The 25,384-nt window shown below is 51.4% G+C and overlaps 1 protein-coding gene and 1 long non-coding RNA gene across 11 annotated transcripts in view; one reads left to right on the forward strand and one right to left on the reverse strand.

Moving 5' to 3' along the window:
* Positions 1 to 1,689: 1,689 nt before the first annotated feature.
* LOC116544324 lies at positions 1,690 to 14,154 on the forward strand. Its single transcript, XR_004265885.1, has 3 exons — positions 1,690 to 2,099; positions 12,513 to 12,780; positions 13,920 to 14,154. It is a non-coding gene; the product is annotated as an uncharacterized LOC116544324 (long non-coding RNA).
* Positions 14,155 to 18,486: 4,332 nt separating this feature from the next.
* SCN5A (sodium voltage-gated channel alpha subunit 5) overlaps positions 18,487 to 25,384 on the reverse strand; it is a 100,510-nt gene continuing 93,612 nt past the window's right edge. For all 10 annotated transcript variants that reach the window (XM_032270613.1, XM_032270662.1, XM_032270625.1 and 7 more), the window contains 2 exons: positions 24,682 to 24,952; positions 18,487 to 22,009 (listed from right to left, as the gene is read on the reverse strand). In XM_032270613.1, the coding sequence (XP_032126504.1) occupies positions 20,772 to 22,009; positions 24,682 to 24,952 (1,509 nt within the window). In that variant the 3' untranslated portion in view covers positions 18,487 to 20,771. The remainder of the gene's footprint in view (positions 22,010 to 24,681; positions 24,953 to 25,384) is intronic.

Consider the following 25,384-nt stretch of genomic DNA (forward strand, 5'->3'; position numbering starts at 1 on the left):
TCACATCTAAGAAAATTACTGGAATCAATATCATCTAATAAACAGTGCCTATTAAAATTTGCCTGGGCATTCCAAAATGTCATTTAAACAGTTTTTTTTCCTCCTAAATGTAGGTTTCAATCAAGGTTCATATTGTTATAACTAGTCTCAATCTACAATAACCTGCCTCAAAAAATAAATTCTCCAACTGTTCTTGAGGTTTTGATTCTATAGATTTGATGTGAGGCTGGAATCAGCATTTTCTTTTCTTTTTTTTGAGAGTCTTGCTCTGTCACCCAGGCTGGAGTGCAGTGACGTGATCTTGGCTCACTGCCACCTGTGCCACCTGGCCTCAAGCAATTCTCCTGTCTTAGCCTCCTGAGTAGCTGAGACTACAGGTGTGTGCCACCACATCTGGATAACTTTTATAGTTTTAGTAGAGATGGGGTTTCACCATGTTGGCCAGGTTGGTCTTGAACTGGCCTCAAGTAATTTGCCCACCTCGGCCTCCCAAGGTGCTGGGATCAGGCGTGAGCCACTGCACCCAGCCTGGAATGTGTATTTTCTAGACGGTCAACACTAGTAATTCTACTGATCAACCAGGGTTTGGAGCCAGACTGGCCTTTACTATACCTCCACCCTCTCCCAGTACATACAGCCACTGGACAGGAGTCCTTTGTCAGATAAGTGGTCTTCGAGCTTCCAAGTATCTCTAAGGGAGTATGTTCTCCTATCCCTTTGGGGCCCTACGATGCAATTTTCTTTATAGTAGATCTTCGTAAGATGAAGTTGAAACCTTCCCTTGTAATTCCTACCCATCAATGACAGGCCCAAACTGCCATTCCAGGCCACGCAAAACTGGCTGGCACCTCCTTTCACCTGAGAGTCCTTCTGAGATATTCAGCTTATAAGGACACGTGGCATCTCATTTCGCGTTCAGGTGCTCATGAATTTCAGACCTTTCACCATCGTGATTTTATATGGCTTCATGATGTGGCAAGGCATTCAGGACGCAGTGATAGCAGTCCTTAATTGAGTCCAGGAGACTGGCCGCTTTTCTCAGGGACACTCCACTTTTCACACCGTATTCCATTGATTCCTGTGAAACTCGGTCCGACTAACTGCCTCCAGTCTTTTCACATGATAGATCTGCTGTCAGATCACTTTCCCATTATGCACTTACATAGCCGATTTTTGGAGCACAAATGTGAGATTTTATGTATGCCCAACTGTTAAGATTTCATCTTGTTACAGTTTCTACCCGTCTTCAAGTGAGTTCATATTCTTGATGATCCTGATTTGGCCATCTGACATGTTGGCTATGCATCCCAGCTTTGAGATAGCAGATTGGATAAACAAGCCTTCAATGTGTTTGTTAAAAACATTGAACAAGACAGAGCCACGGAAGATCCCTTTGGTAAAAAACTCATTTTACATGGCAACCCACTTCATATGCCCAGCAAGTTTCATGTGATCATGTGCTCTGATATTTTCTATTAACTTCATTTCTGTTTCTTTGTTTATTTATTTATAGAGACAGGGTATCACTTTGTCACCCAAGCTGGAGTGCAGTAGTGTGATGGCAGTTCACGCTAACCTTCAACTCCTGAGCTCAAGTGATCCTCCTGCCTCAGCCTCCTGAGTAGCTAGGACTACAGGCATGTACCAGCATGCCTGCCTAATTAAAATTTTTTTTTCTGAAGATGAGTTCTTGCTCTGTTGCCCGGGCTGGTCTTGAACTCCTGGCCTCAAGCAATCCTTTACCTTTGGCCTACCTCAGTGCTGGGATTTTGGGCTTGAGCCAAGTTGCTCAGCCCATTTCTGTTTCTTTAGAAAGAAAAACACGGAACTGATTGCCCTGTGCAGAAGTGGGTCTCCATCACGATTTGCCTGTGAGTCACGCTGGGAGAGGGAGAGCACCTGCTGCATCTCTGGGTCCACATGGCATGGCTGGGTCAATGCTTTGGACACCAGCAGTGAGTGGGGAGGCTGCTGTGGGGACTTGGGGTCCCGCTTAATCATCTTTCTATTCACCAGTGCAGGGTGATTGAGGACAACTGACTTCATCCTTCTGAATCAGGTTGAGAAGGACCTGCAGCATTGGTTGAGGATTGAATAAGGTAATATATGCAGTTTGGCAAGCTCTTAAATGGTAGCCAGTTACTGTGGATTCTTGAGAATGATTATTGGTGACTGATGAAGGTCATCCTGATCTGAGAGAGTGAAGGACAGAGCCAGACCTCAGTATGGTGTTGACCTCTGGACGGTGGAAATGGTTCAGTCTCTTCCCAAATCCTCAGACTGATGTGTTGTTACCAGCCCTTTGAGCCTATCAGTGCTTTGCAGTTTGCAAAGTGCTTTCCAATCAGAGCTTATGCACGCCACCATTTGAATCGGTGCGATTCATCTCATTTCAGACACAAAGAAACAAACTCTAGGAATTTACCAAGATTTTCCAGCTTCCAATCTAATGTTTACCCTCAACTCCCCCCTCAAGATTGTTGCAGTTATTTTAATTTGCCTTATAATTCGGTCATTCATGCATTTACTCATTTTAGCCCTACAGTGCCCTGCTAACTCTTTAGAGGCAGGCACATAATGGAGTTGACTCTTTTCTGAGGCCCCTGCAGGGTTTTGCAAATACTAAATGTTCAAGAAACGTTTTGCAGTTATGCAACAAGTCAGAAAGGTTGAGCGTATCCTGCTTGAGTCCTAATGTGCTCAGTCACTCGGGGCGGGGGGCATGGGGACACAGAAGGGTAGAGACCTGGGAGCTGCTCGGAGGCTGTGGGCAAGCCTGTGTCTTCAAAGTGCCCTGGAGTTCAGGCATGCTTTTCGAGGGCACCCTGTGTTAGGCTCTGCAGTATGGTCTCTGGTCTGAGGCAGTCACCCTGGTGGGAAGATGGAAGTGTGGAGGTGGCTGTCAGAGTGTGTGTGTTTGACCCTGGGAGAAGCAGAGCTGAAATTAAGTCTTCCACCTGCGTGCAGGTGTGAAGCCCCACCCCCTTACCGACCCCCGAACAGGATCTCAGAATTATTTCCATTCTCTCCCTCCTCCAGCCCCAGATACTCCACAGGCACAGGATGAAATGTCCTAGCTCTGGTGATGCCTGGAGAGAAAGATCTACCCAAATGTCCTCCAAAGCTGAAGGGGTGGGGACAGTGGCAGGCAGTGGCCTTAAGTTTGCTGAGCCTTCCTAGCACCTTTGAGGCCTCGGTGCAAATGGGGCCCATCTGACTCCTTCTTAGACCACCAGAAAGGACGGTGTTCAGGTTCCATCCCCGCACCCGTGAAAGCCCCTGGCTTCCCCGCAAACCTCTTGATTGACGTGCTGTGTGCCCCTACCCTGCCTAGCACTTCAGAGTGAGTCTTTGATCCCTTGCCTCCCATCACCATTCAGACACAGGTGGGGGAGAGCTAATCTGGGGGCAGAGATGAAAGAGCCCTGCCCTGGGGGGTCCTACCCAAGGCAGGCAGAGCCCGGGATGATCCAATGTGATTGTGCTCTCCCTCCCTGCATGAGGCTAAAGTGTGAAGAGACCAGCCCTCCTCAGGATAATGTGCCCCCTCAGTCTTCCTTCACTATGGCCCTTGGGACCCTGCTCTCAGGGGTCCCCCCGCTAAGGCTCAGACTCTTTTGTGTTCTTGTCTGGGGTGAGAGCCTGCCCTCCGGTTCTGGCTCCTCGGTGTCCTTGCCGTAGGATTTCAGGTAAGTGGCAGGTCCTCACTCCCCAGTTTCTCTATCTGTAAAGTGAGGAGCTGGGGCTAGACAGGTGTCCAGAGTCCCTCCCCTTCGGTCCCTTAATTGTCCAGGGCACAACAATCCTTGGAGCAAGGCAGTCTGCTGGGGTGGTTTGTAGAGAAGGCACAGTGGGGCGGGCTGGAGGCCGCAGGGGCAAAGTGGGCCGAGGGCCTCTGAGGAGGTGTGAATGAGGGAGGCAGAGCAGGGCTGGTGTGGACAGCCCTGTCCCAGCCCTATCTCCCGTCTGTGACACCCTCTCCACACCCCGGCGCTGATAAGCAGGTGCGAGCCACGGCCGCCTTGTGACAGGCCCTGCGGCAGGGAGGGTGATGGTGGGGGTCCACTCCACTTCTGAATTCAGACGTCAGCATCTTTTCCCCCCAACCCCCATTGCCCTGTCAGACTAGGCAGGCCCTAGCAAGCAGGCACCGTCACTGACAGCCCCTGGCTGGAGATTTGTTTCTGCTCCACATGACCTCAGCCTTCTCAGAGATGGTAGGAGACAGACCTCCCTCAGTCCTTTCTGGCAAAGTGCCAAGGAGGATGACCGCCTCCCATCCGCACCAGGCCTGTTCCTGCGGTGACTGCTGATGCTGGGGCCTGGCACACACAGTGCTTCTTATCACTGGGCAGACTTCAATGGCTGGTCCTCTTGTCTCCTCTCCTCACCCCATCTCCTCTAGCCCTGTGACCCTCAGCTTCCAGTCTTCCCCCTCCAACTCCCTGGGTTTTGGGCCACTTCTCTGTCTGGGCCCACCTCTTTCCTCTAAGGCTGCTGTTCACCAGAAGGCCCAGCCAGAAACTCCTTATTTCTGGGTTCACTGGGAGGAGAAAAGTCTTGGAGAAAGAGACAGAAACTTGGAGCTCTAAGGAAGGGGAAGGAAAAGACGAATAGGACAAAGCCAGAGGCTATAGGAAGCCCTTCAGGGTGGAGGGTCTCGGTTTGGGTGTCCAGCCCCCTGCACATCAGGCCCCCAGGCTCTATGGCCCTGAACTCTGATCTAAAAGGCTCTCTTCTGTGTTCAGATCTGAAGACTATTTTGATGAGCAGGCTGCAACCGCGCTGCTCCAGGCAGCCCCATTGTGTGTGGTCTGTGGGTGAGGGTGTGCGTGTCCTCCTCTGTGTGATTCCTGTCTATGGCTTCCATTCTCAGCCTCTACCTGGCTTAGGAGGCATCAGAGCGTGCTGAGAGCACATTCTTGAGCCAGGTTGATGGACCTGGGGCCAAATCTCAGCTCTGCCATGTTAACCAGGTCCGGGAGCCCGAGCAAGTGATACAACTGCCCCGTGCCTTGGTTTCCCCATTTGTAAAATGAAAACAATGATGTGAATGATAGATCATACTATATACCTTGTAGAACTGTTGTAAGTACCAAATAAGCCAAAATATGTAACGTGTTTTAAACCATATTGGGTACAATGTAATCGTTGGCCATTAGTAATATTTTTGTAAATTTAATTCCAAACTTGGATACAGAAAAGTTGCAAGAAATTCCCATACACCCTTTATGCAGATTCAGCAATTGTTTATATTTTGCACATTTATTTTATCATTCTCTCTTTTCTCATATATGTGTATGTCTATGATGTACTCTATATTACATAAATATGCATAGTATATATACACATATGCACATGCACACAATTTTTTCAGAATCACGTGAGAATAAGTTGAAGACATCATCCTTTTTTAGCCGTAGCTACTTGTGTGTACTGGTAAGGACAAGGTTATTCTCTTATAAAACCACAGTACAGTTATCAAAATCAGAAAATCTAACATTGATCTAATGCTATTATGGAACCCACAGTCTGTAAGTACATTTCATCAGTTCTCTCATCACATCTTCTTTCTTTCTATTTCTTTTTCCTGTTCTCGGGTCACTCATTGTATTCAGTTTTCATGTCTCTTTCACCTCCTTTAATCTGGGAGAGTTCCTCAGCCTTTCTTTCTGCTTCTTAAATTTGACAGTTTTGAAGAGTGCAGGCCAGTGATTTGAAGAGTAATGTTGCTGAAATTCTGTTGGATGTGTCCTCACTGTTACTTTCAGGTGACACGCTTTGGGCATGATTACTCTGAAGGTGACGCTGCATCTTTCTACAGCCTTGCCTCAGAAGGCCCACTATGTCAGCTTTTCCATTTGTTAGAGATATAATTTTTGACCACTTAGCTTAAGTGGTGTCTGTTAAGTCCCCCCTCCTGTAGAATTACCATTTTCTCTTTCTAATTAATAAGTAATTGTGGGGAGATAGTTTGAGACTATATTGCTCATCAAACTTCTACCCACTAGTTTTTGCCCACTAATCATTTTTTACACCATCATTACTTCTAAGCTTACGAGATGGCCCATTCATACTGGCTCCTGTCTCTTCCGACATTTATCTTCATCAGTCTTGGAGCGCTTTTGTGCTTTCTGGCACAATAACATGTTCCAGGTTTTCGGATATTTTCCTGGCTCTAGCCCGGAATCAGCCATTTCACCCAGGAGCCCTGGTTCCTTTTAACAGAGAATGATGATATTTAGAAACCAAGATTTGGGTGCTGTGTGTGCTCATGGGTACTGCTGTGTTATTGCTTCCGGTTGGCCCTTTTTATCAACCGTTCGCTTGGATGCGATGGTGAGGCCGCCACTGAAGGATGTGTGGCTTAGGGATGGAAAGGGGAAAGGAGCCAGATGACCTAGGTAGAGACTCCCCTCTCCCCTTCTAGCTGTCCAGACCTTTCCCACCTTCTCTTTCCACCCTTTCTCTATTCATCATGACCTCATTTCCCTTTTCTTCATCAAAATTCCTCTGGAGATTCCAGCTGTGGGAACCTCTGAAACCATCTCTACAGCGACCCATGTGATACCAGAGGCAGGCAACTATGTGACCTTTGTGTGTGAACAGCCAAAGGCAAAGATAATTTATGAAAAAATTTTGCTGAGAACAATCCGGTGACAAGGTGATTGGGGAAGACACATTTGGAAGATTTCCACCTGGACGTGTTCCTTTTCCCTGCCTGAGAAGCACTCAGAGCAGAGCCTGTGTGGAGGCTGGGATAGGGTGCCGTGGGAGGTCCATTCTCAGATAAGCCTCTTCAAGGCTCTGGGGACCAGTGAGGAGGATTTAAATGCCTGGTGAAGTCCACTTTCTGTGCCCACAAGTCACAGGGACAGTTTAAAATGAAATAACTGGAATTCAGTGAAAGCCACTTAAATAGCCTTCTTAGTTATGCAAATGTAGGGTGATGGCCTTGGTCCCCCACTTGGAGTTAGTTTATTGTTTTGAGACTAGATCCAAAGCCTCCTCTCCCTGAGATCTCTGGTATGCAAAGCTGGTTCCTGGAGGGAGCGCATCAGTTGACATAGGGAGCCCAGAACCTCTGCGAGGGAAGAAAACACTGTCCAACCGCCGCTCCTGGGATGTGAATTGAAGGGCATTTGTTGGGTTGGAGTGAGGTGGCCACAAAAAAGGCCTTGGGCCATGGGGCTTCTGCAATGAGATTAATATGAGGACTACGTGAGTCTAGGGAGGTGACTGGGGCTTACAACAAGGACTCACCTGTGTTTCCTGGGATAAGGCTGTCCTTGGCATGGCGTGAGGCTAACTGCTGGGAGCTCTGGAGACTCGGCCGTGCTGACATTGTGCCTGTGTTCCTGGCCAGGGACTGTGGTTATCGACAGGAGTGCCGCCTAGATATGCGTCATAGTGGGGGGCCCCCGGGATCCAGTTGGCTTTGAGTAGTGATACTGTCCCTGTGAGGATGCTATGCGTGTCCTCAATAGTGACGTGGTACAGCTGGTCAGACCCCCAATTCCTATTTTGCTTGCTTTTTTTTTTTTTAACAATTCAGAAGGTGAAAATCCCTTAAGGGAGGGAGGGACTGCACATGCCATGTAAATTCTTGATGGGTTAACAGAAAAAATTAAAAGTGGATTGAGGCCACCTTTTTGCTCTGTGCCCAAGGGACAGTTCAAACAGCTGCATCCACAGATGCTGGAGAAGCCAGTGTCACCATCACCAGCAACAAATGGGCGCTACCTCAGCAGGTGTTGGGAACTTGCTCTTTTTGCAGCTTGGCTCCCTGTGGTGGCTGTAAGAGGCAGGATCTGGGTGGACGGGAGCTGGAATTCATTCTTGGGCAGAACAGGTCCCCAAGTGGTTGTCCATTCTGCTTGCCAAGGGTTCATGAGGCAGATGTAGGAGGCCTGAGGGCTGCCTGGGAGGTGATCTTAGGAAGCCTCTTGTGGCACGTTCATGGCTGTCCTAGCCAGAGGCCAGAGACACCTCCTCTCCCACTTCCGAGTGCTCTGTCTGCCGATTTTGCATCCAGAATGGCTCCCAAGTTTCTAATTCTCTACTGTCCCCATCCAGGTCCAAGTCACCCTCATCCCTCTCTATAGATCACCTGATTAGTTTCTCCTCATCAGAGCAGAAAGGGATTTTTCTAAAGCACAAATCTGATGAGCATCTACACCCCCATCCCCAAATAATACAAAGTATGTGCAACAGCGACCCCTCCAGCAGCTCCACGGTGCCTCGGAGTCACGTCCTCACTCTTTTCCTGGACCTCACCGGGCTGGACTTCCCCTCACTCTCTGGGTCCAGCCGTGTGGGCCTTTTCTTTCCCTCTGGAGTGGGCCACGTCCCTTCCACCTGAGGGCCTCTGCGTCTGCTCTTCCCTCTACCTGGAAATACCTGCCATGGGGGGACTCAAATGCCACATCTTCAACAGAGGCTTTCCCGCCCCTGCTCCCCCGAGATTCTCCCTCATTGCTCTTTGTACTTCCCACCCCACTATATAGTTTTGTAACTATAAACAGCCTTGTTTGTGGATTTGGAGGCTAATATCTGTTTTCCTAACTTGATTGTGAGCTACGTGAGGACAGGGATCCTGCCTGGTTTTGCTCATTATTGTAACTCCATTATCTCTAAGATGCTCATATGTTGTTGCTAAACAAAGAGTGGACAGATGCCTCGGTTTCCCCAGCGGGTCCCATATGTAGGCTGATCTCACTTGGTGGGAGTGAGTGAGTGAGGAAGGGGACCCTTTGGTTCTGGGGCCTCCAGTTGGCTCCACTGCTCAGTATTCATCCATCCTTCAAATGTTAGCCTGTCCACAAGAGAGAGGGTGGCAGGTAGGGCTGGCAGGGGGAGACGTGTGGCTTTATAGTGAATCTATGCTTGGGGGTGGGTGTGTTTCAGCCAGGGTGCAAGAGCGTAGAAATTGGCTTTGGGGGGCTCTGTGGTAGGGGCCCTGCAGCAGGCGGGTGGTGAGGGCGGCACTGAGGTGGTGGCTGGCCTGGAGGGGAAGAGGACATTGGGTGGCCAGGGTGCCAAGTGGGTCCTGGCGGGGGCTGGAGGCTGGGAAGGCTGGGTAGGGCTGCCCACAGTCAAGGAGGTGACAATGAGCGTGAAGAGCATGCTTAGTGGAAGTGAAGGGCTGGGAGGCTGGGAGGACCAGAGGTTCGTCTCCTCCAACCTCACCCCTGCTCCTTGCTCTCATCTTCCTCACCCCTCTTGCACCCTGGCCACTCAGGACCTCCTCTCCTCCCTGATCTGATCTTTCAGAAATCTCTGACCTCTACCCTCTGTAACCCCCTTGCTTTCCCAGCCTCCTGGCCCCTCCGCTGCCCCAGTCTCATCCCCACTGCTCCTCCTGCCCTGCCTGCGGCCTGGGCCCTGCCGAGCTGCCATACCCTTCTCTCATCACCTCCTCCTCGCTCCCTGTGGCACCCTGGCACCAGCCCCAGATCTGTGTGCACTGATTTCCCAACATTTCTGTCCTCCTCCCCACCCCACGGGCTGCAAGGGAGGGGCTCAGGGACTTGAGATGCTTCCCTCGGGGGCCCAGCTTTCCCTCCGAGTCAGGGAGGGGTGAAGACAGGGCTGCTGGAGGCCTGGCCTGCAGACCTGTGGAGCTGCCTAGCGGCAGGTAGAGGCTGGAGTGGGAGAGCACGTGGAGCCACTGCGGGAGCAGGACATGCAGCCCTGCACGGCCACACTGCCCTCCCCAGCTTTCCGCCATTTCTTGGTCTTGCCTGGTGTCACCTGCCCTTCCCAGCTCTGCCTCTGACTTCTCCATCTCCCTTATCCTTTCAGTGTCTCATGGTCCTTCTGTTGGATGATTGAGGGGCTGGGCCTAGGCCATTTCTGGGGGTTAGGAGTTGGAGGTGAGCTTCCTGTTGCCTTGTGTGTATAACTCTAGAGTCCCGTCGGTGGCTGGCTGTTGGGCATGCCCTGGGAGGGGAAAGGACCTGTAAGTGTGTGTCCATAAACAGAGCGATTCTAGACCTCAGGGCTGCTGCTGTGGACAGGACTTAGAGATTATTCAGCCCCCGGCCTCTCCTGCAGCCATTTATAGATTAAAACATTGGGCTTGAAGAGGGAAATGGGATTGACATGAATGAGTCACAGAGGGGTTAGTAATCATCATCACCGTCATCATACTAGACATTTATTCAGTGCTTGCTATATTTTGGGGATCATCGTAAATTCTTTACAAATCTTAATTTCCTCAGCCCTCACACTACCCTGGGAAGCAGCTGTTGTTATTTTCCCCATTTTATAGACGAGGGAACAGAGATTGGAGCAGTGAGTTTAGTTTCCCCAGATCACAGGGAAAGCCCGTGTCAGAGCAGTGGAAGTTTATCACACACAGGGAGGCTTGCTCCTTCCAGTGATGATGTAAGCATAGAAGCATTGTTGAGATCTCGTTAAAACAGTGGCAGACATTTCACCAAAGAAGATAGAGGAGTAGCTGATAAGCACATGGAAGGATGCCCATGTTATGGGGACGGTGGCGCATGCCTGTAATCCTAGACTTTGGGAGGCCGAGGCAGGAGGACTGTTTGAGCCCAGGAGTTTGAGACCAGCCTGGGCAACATAGGGAGACCCCATCTCTACAAAATTAAAGAAACAAAAAATAGCTCATGCCTGTAGTCCCAGTTAGGAGCCTGAGGTGGGAGGATCACTTGAGTCTGGGAGTTTAAATTACAATGAGCTATGATTGTGCCACTGCACTCCAGCCTGGGTGACAGAGTAAGACCCTGTCCCTTGAAGAAAAAAAAAGACATGCTCAACATCATTGGTCATCAGGGAAATGCAAATTAAAATGACAAGTTACACCCACTCAAATGGCTAAAGTTAAAGGTAAAATAAGGCTGGCAACACTAAATGCTGGCGTGGAGATACAGCAAGCGGTGCTCTCACTGCTGAATGCAAAGCCAACAAATGCTTCGGAAAACATTTGACAATTTCATGTAAAGTTAAACGTATGCTCCTCACGTAACTCTAAAATTCAATTCTTAGGTATTTACTCAAGAGACAAGAACATAGCCAGGTGTGGTGGCTCACACCTGTCATCCCAGCATGCCTGGGAGGCTGAGACAGGCAGATCACTTGAGCTCCAGGGTTTGAGACTAGCCTGTGCAGTGTGGTAAAACCCTGCCTCTACCAGATATACAAAAAACCTAGCTGGGTATGTTGGTGCATGTCTGTAGTCTCAGCTACTTGGGAGGCTGAGGTGGGAGGATTGTTTGAACCTGGGAGGATGAGGTGGCAGTGAGCTGAGGTCGTGCCAATGCACTCTAGTCTGAGTGACAGAGTGAGACTCCATCTAAAAAAAAAAAAAAAAAACCGGCCGGGCGCGGTGGCTCAAGCCTGTAATCCCAGCACTTTGGGAGGCCGAGGCGGGTGGATCGCGAGGTCAAGAGATCGAGACCATCCTGGTCAACATGGTGAAACCCCGTCTCTACTAAAAATACAAAAAATTAGCTGGGCATGGTGGCGCGTGCCTGTAATCCCAGCTACTCAGGAGGCTGAGGCAGGAGAATTGCCTGAACCCAGGAGGCGGAGGTTGCGGTGAGCCGAGATCGCGCCATTGCACTCCAGCCTGGGTAACAAGAGCGAAACTCCATCTCAAAAAAACAAAAACAAAAACAAAACCAAAAAGACCAAAAACCAAAAAACCCAAAACATATAAGCCCACACAGACACCTATATACATATGTTCATGGCAGCTTTATTCACAATAGCAAAAAATGGTAAACAACTCAAATGCCCATCAACTATTGAATGGAAACAAACTGTGGTACATCTATTCAACAATAAAAAGGAGCAAACTGATACAGACGATGACATGGATGGATCTCTCATGCATTGTGCTAAGGGCAAGCAGCCAGGCACACAAGGCTGCATACAAAAATTACTCCGCTTACATGAACTCTCCAGAAAAGGCAAATCTATAGGAACAGAAAACCAATCAGTGATTGCCAGGAATGGGATTGACCATGAAGGAGGTGAGACAACTTCTTGATGTGATGGAATTGTTCCATATCTTAATGATGGTGGCTGTGCTGCTTACATATTTGCCAAAACTCATCAAACTGTGCATTTCACGAGGGTGCCTTTTATTGTTTATAAATTATACTTTCCTAAAACTGATTAAAAAATAAAAACAGTGGGCTGGGAAAGGGAAGAAAATAGTGTGGTCATGGATGGCCTTGTTGCAAAAGTGACCTCTGAGACTTGGAAGAAGAAGGAGGGGAGCTAAGGCTGATCCCTGGGGGAAGAGCGCTCCAGGCAGGAGGGAACAGCCAGTGCTCCTGTGCCAGGCCAGGAATGCTCAGCCTGCTCAGGAACCAGGAAGGAGCCGCTGTGGCTGGAGTGGAGCAAGAGGTCAGGCCATAGAGGGGCTCTATGGGCACGGGGGTGAGGGATGGATCAGGGCTGGGTAAAGGCTTTTCCTCTGGGTGAGATGGGGCCGCTGGATGGCTCTCGGTGACCGTGATCTGACTCGATTTTAACAGGACCCCGCTGGCTGCTGTGTGGGGGACAAGGGCCAGGGAGGAGGCCGCTGCAAGAATCCAAGAGAGAGATGATGGCGGCTCAGACCGGCGCAGTGGCAGTGGAGAGGCTGAGAAGTGGTTGAACTTGGGATACGTTTCCAAGGCAGAGCCAACAGGATTTCCGGCCGGATTGGATGTGGGGTGTGAGAAAAAGTGAGGAGGCAAGGATGACGTCAAGCGTTTTGGCCTGAGCAGCTGGAAATCCAGCTGGGCACCCCCGTGGGGGCTGGTGAGTGGTTTTAACTGTCTCCCGGGGCCTGTGGGTGAAGCTGAGACAGAGCCTGAAGGGAGGGGCCGAGCCCTGCTCCTGGCCCTGCCCCTCGGGGAACAGGCTGCACACACTGATGATTCCATTACCCTTTACTTATTGGCTTTATTGGCTTTTGTCATTTCCTTGTTGTCCCCTGTCTGGAGTGAAGGCTATAAATGTGATAGATTGATACAGGATACAGGAGCCCCAATTATCTCTCTTAAACCGGCTTCTCTTGGGCAAGCCCTCCCTGCCCTCTGCCTTCCTTGCCACAACTCCTACAGTCTTCCGTACAGAAGCGGCCTGGTCCTGCCAGGGAGGGGGTGATGCCTGGGAGGATGAGTGGCAGACATGGGCCCCAAGGAGAGACGGTTCCCAGGACACATACTGGAGGCGAGCTCGCACCTAGGATCCCAGTGCTCACTCTGTGATGCTCTGCCTCACACTGAGGCCGGCACGGAGTCGGGCAGGCAGAAGGACAGGACGTACTGCCAGCTGCTCAGCCCACACCCGGGAAGGGGGCTCCACGCTGACCTTGCACGCCTTTCTGGAATCCGAGCTGGCCTGTCTGTCCACAAAGGCTGAGATGATGGGGCTTTTCTCTCCGACAGCAGGTGCCTGGCAGCTGCTTGGGGATGCCAGCTCCGTGAGTTGGCATGGGAGGAAATGCTTGTCAGGATGGTCATTACACGTGCTGGGCTCAGGCTGGCCTGGCCCCGACCCCTGCCACTCAGGCTGGCTTGGGATACCCACATGAGGTGGTGCTTCCTGAAGGGACCCTGGGGTCCCCCTGGGATGCCCTCAGATGGAGCTTGGCAGCTGCCGCCTTTCAGCATCATTTCTGAACTAAGTTCCTCACCCATCCCCTCTCCTTGACTCTTCTCCAGCCTGTCTGTCTGCCTCTGTCCCTGGGAACGTCCTGGGGGCCCTGGCCTGAGGGGTTTTAGGACAGGAAGGCTGCCCTTCCTTCCTGGGGTTTCAGGTATCTCCCTGTGCCCCTGCGCCTCGTCCCTGATGCAGCCTCTGTGCCTTGCATGTACACGAGTGCATGGTGAATCCACACGTGTTTCTCCATCTGGTGAGAATTTCAAATGGTCCTGTGTCTGACCTGTTTCCAGAAAAACAAAGAGTGGAAGGTGAGACTGCTGGTGAGAAAAGGGGCAGGAGACTTGAGGGAACAAGAAGGGTTCAAATGGAGGAGCAGGTCCGGGGGAACTCAGCAGAGAGTGAATCGGCTGACTGATCCGTCTGTTTCTTCTGCAAACATTCCCAGCTCCTCGTCTGTGCCAGGTGCTGGGGCAGGGGCTGGAGACTGTGTTATGAACAAACAGCCCTGAGACCCACAGGTGGCCTGCACAGTAACAGTGTGCTTAGAGCAATGGCGGTGTGCAGAGGCACCGTGCCGGCACACACAGACTCAGAAGCAGCCAGTGGCAGGGGACACTAGTCCCTGCGGCTTCTCTGAGCCCATCACTGGCTGCCCTTTGGCGTTGTTGCCATAACACCCTTGCCTCACTCTCAGTCGCTGTCCCCATTGCTGTCTCTGCCTATAGGAGTGCCTGGGCCTCTGTCTCCCTGACCCTCCCAACCTCCTGGGCTCTGAGTCTCGTGGCCATCAGGGCTGATGGCAGAGGAGCTGCTGGCACGGGGGATAGGGAAGCTGCCAATGCTGCTGTGGCCCCCAGGGTGAGAGCTGACGTCTGTCCAGGAGCATCTCTCTCCCTGCCAAGGGCTGAGATCTCTGGGCTGCATGCTTTCCTGCTGACACAGGAGCCGGCATCCATCATCCACAGAGCCACCCGCTGCCTGGACCCCAGCCTCACCCCAGAGTGACCCAGTGACAGCTGCAGCCTTGTAGCAAGCACAGGCCCCCTCTCTCAGCCTCAGCCATGTCCCAGCCTCACTCACTCCTCCTGCCCGGTGAGCCCACCCATGTCCCAGGCCAAGTGAGGGCCCACCTCAGGCAGCCAGGGAAACCCCACCCAATGGGCTGAGAAGTCTGGGCTCCAAGCCGTGGTTTCAAGAACAATGCGGGAAGCTGCCCGCTGGCCCAGACCAAGGCGGTAGTCAGGACCCCTGGAGCTTGTGAGAGAGACCTGACCACCTTCATGGCCTCACAGCGGGGTCGCAGCCTCACACGCGCAGTAGTCAGTTCCCGCCATGTGCCAGCCGCTAAGCTAGTCCCGGGATGCAGCACTGCGTAAAGCAGACGTGGGCTCTTCTTGTGCTGCTCTTAAATCCTTCTCACTGAGGCTCCTCGTAAGAAGTTTGTTTTCTATCACTCACCAGGATACGGACATGGGCACTCACCCAAGTTTTATATAGAGCTGAAACTACAGTTTCGCAAAACACTCACCCTTCCCATATGGGATACACCGCTATTTTATATTCTGATATTTTTTAAAAAAAAAAAAAATTGGATGTAGTCTGCTGTTTGAAAAGCTCTTGTCTGGTTGGGGAAAGATGATTAACCCAGCGGTGAATGGACTATCCCTGCCCCAGTTTTGACCAAAGAACCAATATCGGAGGTTTCAGGCCACCAAACCACATGCCTGTCACGTGAAGTTGGTTTACAAGGGGAACAAATGGCGCCACCCACTTGGACCCCTACTCACATCAAGGATGTAAAAAGGGGTCAGAGAGTGGGGGCCGCTGGGCCCGGGAACCGGTTTCTTTGGGGAGAGCTGCTGCTGTGCCACTTCCTGGACCCCAGCCTGCCTTGCAGGAGGTTCTGGGAAGGCCCATGGCAGGCACACCCATCTTCCGACCACAGGTAGACCGAGGGGCTTCCAGAGCTGCACACAGTGCTTTGAGATGTTGGAGACATGGAGAACCGGGCCTCCAGGATCCAGGAAAGCTCAAGTGGATGAGCAGATGTGGTCTGACTCCCACCCTGGGAACCCGGAGGAAGGGCTGCAGGTCAGTGTGCCGGGCGTGGCTGCAGAGGACACTGCTGTCAGGGTGGGTGGGACAAGCACTCCACGTGTTTCCTGTGGGCCAGAGGTGGGCAAGTAGAGAGACAGCCAGTGTGCACCACTATGGCAGGGCCGAGGGGCCTTGCCAGGAAGGGCTAGGCTCACAGTGACCATGGGCAAAGGAAGACATCCCCAGGGGCACCCAGAAGAGAGATCCTACCATGCCCTGTGTGAGAGCATCCCTAACCATCTGCCTGGCCTGGGGAGGACAGGCCATCAGGCACCCTGTCTCTGACAAGTCACGGGATCAGATGCTCTCCTGGCCTGGCTGAGCCTGTATTTACAACACAAACTCACTGATTAGACTGAGAGCTTCAAAGCTACAGGATCTGCCCAGGTTTTCTCCAGGGCCAGGGAAGATGATTGCCACTGAATAAAGCTGAAAGGGACAGGAAGGGACAGAGACTGAGGCTGGGTTCTGTTACATCCGGGGTTGTGTGTGTTCACATAATGGCTTTGCAGTGTTTGTGAGAAGCATGGAGGGCTGTGGCAGGGAAGCATCAAGAGTGGGCACATTGTGGGGAGGGGGCCCGGCAGTGTCAGGGGAGCTTCCCAGAGGAAGGGGCATTCAGGGAGGCCTGAAGGCTGAGTGGAAAGGAGAAGGGTGTTCTGGCAAGGCTGGGAGGAGGAAGAGCCTGAGCCTTTGGGGGCTGGAAGAGATGCTGTTACAGAGGTTGGCAGGGCTGGGGGGACCTGTGAGGGGCTTGCCTTGGTCCTGAGGCAATAGAAAGCCACTGTGAGGTCTTATCCAGAGGGTAATTATCTTGGATGAAAATATCACTCTGGTAGCTGAGTGGAGAAGAGTTTGGAATGGATGAAATTAGAGGAAGGAGCTTCTTGGTGGCCTCCATGAGGTGCGATGCTGGCCTCACCCAAGGAACAGACAATAAGGTGGAGCCAAAAGGTGGGATTTGAAAGATACAAAGGAGGTGGAGCCAGCGGGACTTGGACCAGGTGAGGGGTGAGGAGTGAGGGCTGCATGTGGCTGGGGATGGATTTGTGGGAGCACCTTCACAGACAGGCTTGCGGAGAGGCGGAGGAGCTCAGAGTTGGCTGAGCTGGGCCTAAAAGCTTTGGAGATGTCCAAAGCAAGCAGCTGGACCTGCTGACCTGGGGCTCCAGGGAGAGGCCTGGCCTCAGGAAAAGATCAAGACTCTTCAAAGGGGAAGAGAATGTGTTTTCCACTCTTTTTGGTAGAGAGCATAGGGCCTAAAGAACTTGAACATTAGACACCAGAGGCTGTTCTGCCAAAGGAGGCTGAGAAGGCACAGTCAACAAAAGAAAACGTAGACAATGGACTTCATGAAAACTAAACTTTTGTGCATCCAAAGACAACCTCAACAGAGTAAAAAGGCACCCACAGAATGGGGAAAAATGTGTGCAAATCATATATCTGATAAAGAATCCAGAATATAGAGAGAACTTCTAAAAGTCAATAACGACAAAGAAAACAACTTCAAAGGACTTGAGTAGACATTTCTCCAAAGAAGAAATACAAATGACCAACAGCACATGAAAAGATATTCAACATAACTGATCATTAGAAAAATGCAGATCAAAACTACAATGAGGCAGGACGCAGTGGCTCACACTTGTAATCCCAGTACTTTGGAAGGCCAAGGCAGGTGGATCAACCGAGGTCAGGAGTTCGAGACCAGCCTGGCCAACATTGTGAAAACCCATCTCTATTAAACATACAAAAATTAGCCAGGCATGGTGGCGGGCACCTGTAGTTCTGGCTACTCGGGAGGAGCGAGGAGAATCATTTGAACCCAGGAGGTGGAGGTTAAGGTGAGCTGAGATCGCACCATTGCACTCCAGTCTGGCTGACAGACCAGGACTCCGTCTCAAAAAACAAAAAGCAAACAAACAAAAAAACTGCAATGAGATACCACCTCAACACTTTAGGATAACTGCTATTTAAAAAAAACAACAGAAAATAAAAGGTGGTGAGGATGTGGACAAACTAGAACCCCTGGCTGTGGGAGACAGTATGGCAGTTCCTAAAAACGTTAAAAATGACATTGCCGTATGATGCAGCAATTCCACTTCTGGGCACCTACCCAAAGGAATGGAAGGCAAGGTCCCAGATATTTGTGCACCCATGTTCACAGCAGCATTATTTACAATAGCTAAAATGTGGAAGCCACCCAAGTGTCCCCCAGTGCGTGACAGGATAAGCAAAATACATACAGTGGAATATTATTCAGCCTTAACAAGGATGGAAATTCTGAACATTTATGAAAAAAAAGAAAATTCTGAAAATCCTGAAAAAAACTCCTAAAAAAGGAAGGAGCTACGTTGTAATGTGTATACACCTTGAGGACATGATGCTAAGTGAAATAAGCCAGTCACAAAAGGACAAATATTGTGTGGCTCCACTTACAGAAGGCACTTATTCGAATTCGTAGGGATGGAAAGTAGAATGGCATTTCCCCAGGGCTGGGGGAAGGGAGGAGTGGGGCGTTAGTGTTTAATGGGTTCAGGGTAATTTGGGCTGATACGAACGTTCTGGACACGGGTGGTGGTGACGGTGGTACCACAGTGTGCATGTACTTACGCCGCAGACTGTGCACTTAGACCGTGGTTACTATGCTCTGTGTTCGCTCTCAGCAGGTTCCCCAGACTTGCTCAGGATGAGGCCATCTCCCAGGCCCTCAGGCCTCTGCTACCACTCTCGTCAAGTCTCAGCACAAGGACAGAGCCAAGACCAGGTCATGTAAGCCATTTATTGGTTTGTTTTAAAAATATGTATTTTATTTATACATCAAGTTTGGTGAGAAGTGCTTGATTTGTTCAGACAACATCTGGCACTTGATGTCTGCCCCTCCCTCCTTTTTCCTACTCTCTTCTCCCCTCCTGCTGGTCATTGTGCAGCTCTGGAAATCAAAACAGTGACAGCCAGGCTAAAAGCTAAGGGGTTGGGTCTAGCTCCCCCCGCCCCCAGCCACACCGTCTGCAGCCAGCCCCAGGCACCTGTCTCAAGGATCCGGGGCTGTCCACACACACAAAACCACAGTCTCCTTCCGGCCAGCTGGGCTGGCAGCCCGGCCTGCCTCTCAATTGCATTCCTGCCTGCCCCTCGGGCGGTGAGCGCGCAGGAGGGGCACACACCTCTCCAAGCCTTGAGAGCAAAGCACAGAGATCTACAGAAATAGGATTTCCACTTGGAGAAACGTCGCTGGGACAGTGAAACTATGTCCCACACTGGACTCAAAGGGAACACGGGAGAAGAGAAATAGACCTCTCGGGGCATGGGTGGGGTCTGGGGTTGCCACCAAGTGAACTGGGGTGACAAGAAGAAACTTAATACTTTACTCGCCGGCAATGCCCCCTTCAGCACTGCCATGGGTGTCACAAATGCCCAGTTCTCCGACAGCTCGGCGAGGTAGGTTAGGAGCAGCCAGCCCAGAGCGGGCAGGTGAGACTGAGGTGGCCTGGGAGGCAATGCCCGCTGGAGGGGGCTCTGAAGGAGAGCTGGAATCGGGCAGCCAAGCCCCTGCCTGCTCAGGCTCCGCCAATTGACCCTGTGACCTCAGGGTGACAGTTCTCTACCTTAAAAGATTTGCATATGCTAAATAGGATTGTCAGCAGCTGAAGAGGTCCTGGGGGTAATTGGACTAGTAAAATATTTTTCCCTGAAAAAGCCTTCTGACGAGACCTATGGGACCACCTGGACCTCGCCCCAAAGAGGTCCTGTGTGTGGGTCCATCAGGATCCCGGGCTGAGCCACAGAGGCTGGACCTGACCACAGTGCCCCCTCTCCCAAAGGGGCCACGAGTCATTCCCCTCTAAGGCAGGAGAACTGGGCCTGACCACGCCTTTCCCTGCACAGGGCGCAGGGCCAAGTTCCTCTCCTCACTCCCATGTCTCTGCGTCTTGAGAGGAGCTGGGGACCACACAGAAAGCTCCTCCATGTATGGTCAGAGGCAGAAAGGTCCAGAGAGCCCCGGGAGATGGCAGAAATTTCCTGTCTTCATGCAGGCGGAGGAGCCACGTGGCTGAGGGATGCTGAGCCTCTTAGCCCCAAACCCACATGCCTCAGCCTTCTCTTCCCTTGGCCTGTTGGGCAAGGCCTGCCAGGTTCCAGGAGCAAGGACAGGCTGTATGCCAGGCCACGAGTGGGGCTGGCACCCTCGTGCCCTTTGGTTTCAAGGTTAATACTCTTATGGGAGGGGAGAAGAGGCAGTATCAGTGCCTGGGGCCAGCCCTGGGACCCAGGCCACTCTCCTCCGGAAGTCGTATTTTTGTAGGACTGACCCCATGTGACCTGTGTAAAAACACAGGGAAAATGGGACCATGGAGATAACAGAAGGCCAGACGGAACCACGCAGACAAGAACCCCATCCTTGGGGCCACCAGGGAAAGGCCTGTCTCCCTTAGGCTGGGAGCCTGGGTCCCGGGGCCTGTGTCTGGCCTCCATGTGTGAGGACTGTGTGTGCTAGTGTGAGTGGGAGTTCAGCCCTCCCAGCATCTCAGCTCAAGTGGGAGAGGGACCCCATTCTACCCCTGGGCAGTGAAGGCCCGTGAGAACCACGCTGGAGTCCACTTCGGCTTTGAGAACAGAGTCCTGGCTGCTCCATAGACACTCTTGTTCAGAGTTAAGAGACAGCGTGAATTGCTGCCCACGTCCATGGAAAAATCTTTAGTTCTTTGCTCAAGTAAAAAAATATCAAATATAATAAATTTATGAAAGCCCATTCACAACATATACAGTCTCAGTTTTCTATTTCGCCTCCGCAGCTGGGGTGAAGTTGCTTTTCAGAGCCCCAAGGCGCTGCCTGACCAGACCAGGCCACGGGTCTGCCTGAGGCCTCCAGGCACAGGCCAGCTGCTCCGGGTGTCCACGCGGTGCCACGGAACTCTGGCTGGCTGAGCCACGGGGCCGAGGCCCATTTCTCACCCCCAAAGCCAGGAAGGCCCCAGGCTGGTTTGCGACTGACTGCATTTAGGTTTTCCACGGTGCAACAGGCTGCTTTTCGGTATGGCCGAGGCTCACACGATGGACTCACGGTCCCTGTCCGGAGATGGGGGGAAGTCGGCGAGATCTTCGCTGTGGCTGTCGTCAGACCCCCGCACCTGGACGTTATCGCTGGTGGCTCTAGTGACACTGTCATAGGAGGGTGGGAAGGAAGTGGAGGAGATGGAGGAGCTGGAGGGCGGGCCAGGGGGCCGGGAGAAGTTTTCATTCATCATGTAGGCAATGAGGCCCTCTCGCTCAGGGGCGTCCTCTTCGGAGAGGCCGCTGCCCGCCTGCTGACGGAAGAGGAAGGAGGCGTGCTTCATGGAGCGCTGCAGCAGGTGCCTGCGAAAGGCCCTCTGGATGACGGTGGCCGACACCTCCTCGTGCTTGCGCCGGAGTGTGGTGGTGATGGGCTCGTAGGAGATCTTGGATGGATTGGCTGCCATGAACTTCTCCTCCATCTGGATCTTCAGGGCGTCCATCTCCCCAGACTCCCCCAGGACCCTTTTGGTGAAGGCGAAGAGGATGTCCATGCAGTGGATGCGGTCCCCGCTCACCATGGGCAGGTCCATGTTGATGAGGCTTATCTGGTTGGGCTTGGCGATACGGAGCGGTTCAGACAGGGCATCGGCAAAGTCAGACAGGGCCGAGTACTCGATAAACTGAGTGGCCTCTGGGTCGAACTTCTCCCAGGTCTCATAGAACATGTCGAAGTCGTCCTCACTCAGGGGCTCGGTGCTCTCCTCCGTGGCCACGCTGAAGTTCTCCAGGATGATGGCAATGTACATGTTGACCACGATGAGGAAGGAGATGATGATGTAGGTGGTGAAGAAGAGGATGCCCACGGCTGGGCTCCCGCAGTCCCCCCGAGAGCCATTGCTGTTGGGCAGATTGGGGTCACAGTAGGGGGGCCCCGTGTTGAGGATGGGGCTGAGGAGGCCGTCCCAGCCGGCCGACGTGGTGATCTGGAAGAGGCACAGCATGCTGTTGGCGAAGGTCTGGAAGTTGAACATGTCGTCGATGCCGGCCTCCCACTTGACATAAGCGAAATTGGCCATGCCAAAGATGGAGTAGATGAACATGACTAGGAAGAGCAGCAACCCGATGTTGAAGAGGGCAGGCAGGGACATCATGAGGGCGAAGAGCAGCGTGCGGATCCCCTTGGCCCCTCGGATCAGTCTGAGGATGCGGCCGATTCGGGCCAGGCGGATGACTCGGAAGAGCGTCGGGGAGAAGAAGTACTTCTGGATGATGTCCGAGAGCACAGTGCCTGTGGAAAATGACAGAGACTGTGGTTCCTGGTGGTACTTCTTCCTCAAGCCAGCATCACTGTGCAGGGGTGGGGGGCCTCTGTACAGCAAGGAGCCCAGGAGAGGCGGCCCTTCCGGGAGGACTGGGTCCCCTGAGCATGCTAGGACCCTGTCTGCTCCTGCCTGAGTCTCCATGTCTGCATCTGTGACCCAGAAAAATGGGTCCATCGCAGGGTGCCTTCTCAGCACCCTCGTTCCTTAATCTTCAGGGTATACATGCACAATAAAGCTGTCCTAGGCCCGTTTTCTACATCTTGGGTTCTGAGGCCAGAAAGGGGATCTGCTTAGCAGCCTGCTGGCCCAGCTTGGACCAGAATTCAGGCCTTTTAGCTCCTTGCTATTTAAAGTATGGTTTGAGGACCAGCAGCCTTGGGATCTCCTGGGTGGTTATTAGAAATGCAGAATCTCAGCTCCACCCCAGCCCTTTGCATCTTAATAAGCCCAGGTGATTTATGTGCACATCAGAGGAAATGAAACACTGGCCCAGAAATCAGTGCTCCCGACGCCACGCACGGCCAGTGTCTCCTCTCAGCCTCCCTGTGACGGTTCTTATCACCCTCCTAACCATTTTAGGGCTTCACTACCCCTGGGTCTCCAGTGACTACCTGGGTTTGGAGTTTTAAGGGGGATGGATATAAATGATAGAATAAAGAGTGAAATAAGTTTGTCTTATATTGGCCCAGGTGCCCCTTCCAGACTCCTTATGTAACATCACTGACTGGCATGTGTCCAGTGTTGACAGTCAGTGGGGCCATGGGCCAAGTGCTTTACAGCCATCATTTCATTTCGTCCTTCCTGTTATCCCAGGAAGTGAGCAGATGCTATCATGCTCATATCCAGAAGAGGAAATGGAGGTGAGGTAACTTACCCAGTTGCCACCTCATGAGCGAGAAGCTGGGATTTGACTCAGACATTCTGGCTTCAAGTTGATCTCTTAACCACTGCTCTCTGATATCGCCCAAACACCGGGTCAGGAGATGATCTCAATGAGCACGCTGCACCTTCCAAAGCCTCTGAGACTGTCCCTCAGTGGTTCCATTGCTGCTGCCATCCTGCATCCTCTAAAGCTCCTCCCCAGTCCATGAGGCACACTCTTACCCTCACCCTGCTTGAGACTCCCCTGGAGATTCCTTACCCTACTCCCTGCTTCCACCTGGCCATCAGTGTAGCCACAGCAGCACCTGCCTTAGCCCCTGCATTACCCTTTACATTCACCAGAGCCAGAGGCTATATATGAAAGAAAGATGAAAGTCACAGTCATCCCAAGGCAGAGCCCCATGGGGGTAGAGTTAGGAGTTTGGGCTCTGAGCACAAGTGACAAAAGAAAAAATATATAAGTAAACTGGACTTCATTAACATTTAAAACTTTTGTGCTTTAATAGACACTACTAGGAAATTAAAAAACTCACAGACTAGGAGAAAACATTTACAAATCATATATCTGATAAAGGACCATGATCCAGAATATGTAAAGAACTCTTACAACTCAACAATAAAAAGAGAACCCAACTAAAAAATGAGCCAAATATCTGAATAGTGATTTCTCCAAGGAAGATATACAAATGACTAACACACACATGGAGAGATGGCCAGCATCGTCAGTCATCAGCCATTTGCTTTTGCAAACCAAAACCTCAATGAGATATCACTTCATACCCACTAGGAGGACTGCCATAAAAAGAATGCAGGCAATAACAAGTGCTGGTGGTGGGGAAATAACTGGAGTTCTCATACATTGATGGTGAGAATGTAAAAAGCTGCAGCCAATTGGAAAACCAGTTTGGCAGTCCCTCAAAATTTTAGATAAGTGGTTTTCAGGGGCTGGGGGAGAGGAGAAATGGGGAGTGACTATTACATGGGTAGAGTTTCCTTTGAGGAAAGGAAAATATTCTAAAATTAGATACTGATGATCATTGCAAAGCTCTGTCCATATACTAAAAAACACTGAATTGTATACTGTAAAGTGACTTTAAAATTAACTGTGAATTTTATGGTATGTGAGTTATGTCTCAGTAAAGCTGTTATATATAAAAAAAGATCTGGGCTCCGAGGTGAAACAGACACGGGTCAGGACTGGGTCTCTGCTGCTCCCTGTCTGTACGATCTCCCTCCTTTGATGCTGAATTGACTAGGTGAATTGCATGAGGCAGGTGATGTCTAAAGGAGCCTGGTGTACACTTTGGCAGTTAGCTCCAGAATTTTCCATCTTCAAGGGATAACTTCTACTCTGAGGGGCCCCCTACCCCCCACCTCATTCTGATTGAGCTTCCTTCTCCTTCAACCTAGAGTGCAGGCAGAACTAGCCTCCACAGCACCTGCTTCCTTTCCCAGATTCATCCTTGAAGCTCTCTAAACAGTTAGAGAACTGTGTTCCCAGGTTCCTCTGGATGGTGGGGCCAGGAGGGAGTGCTGGGTCCTCTGCCAGGTTGGTCTCCTTGGCCTGAGTGGGCCCTCTCAGATAAATTCTCTCTGGAGGGGTGTGTGTGTGTGTTTGTGGGGGTGGGTGGGTTAGAAATGCACCAGAAAAGGAAGAAAGAACCTAGGGTTGGACTTGCCATTCATCAGAGACCCAGGGGCTGGAGGAGAGGCCTGGCTGGGAAGGGCTCTCTGTCCAGCTGACTTGGATACCCACCCACGATGGAGAGGATGACAACCACGAAGTCGAAGATATTCCAGCTGTTGGTGAAGTAATAGTGGCGCAGTGCAGCCATCTTGAAAATACACTCGCCTGTGAAGATGGCCACAAAGAGCAGGTTGATCTTGGTCAAGATGTTGACTTTCTCAGGACTTTGGTCATCTGTCTCCACCATCATGGTCACCATATTCAAGCAGATCAGAAACATGATGGTGACATCAAAGGCCTGCTTGGTCACAATGTCGAATATGAAGCCCTGGTACTTGTTCTGAAAGGAGAGGCAAATGGAAAGTGCTCAGCAGGGCCCTCGGGCAGGCTGGCAAACTGCCCATTGCTGCCTCTCATCCCACACCACCCACCTTCCCACTCTACCCTCTGGTGAGCCCAAAGCCCCTGCCACACTGCCACAGAGAGTGTAGAGGAAAAAGTCCTGGGGGCTAACGCTGCTGGCTCTCCTGCTGAAATGCTTCTTGAGCTTCAAGACCCCACCCCAGGGCTCCATCCTTCATGAGGCCTTCCATGACAGATCTTCACGGAGAGGTTTCTCCTTCCCTGAGCATCCTTAGCACACTGTTCATTGTGTTGTCATTTAGTTCCCACAGTCTGAAGGCTGGAGGGGAAATTTAAACTTCAACACTGATACTTATGTCAATACTTAGATCAATATATTTTCTCTACTCCTATGAAATTGATTTTATTT

This window comes from Sapajus apella, unplaced genomic scaffold, assembly GCF_009761245.1.
Source record: "Sapajus apella isolate SASKATOON/1434 unplaced genomic scaffold, GSC_monkey_1.0 scaffold4, whole genome shotgun sequence".
Lineage (NCBI taxonomy): Eukaryota > Metazoa > Chordata > Mammalia > Primates > Cebidae > Sapajus > Sapajus apella.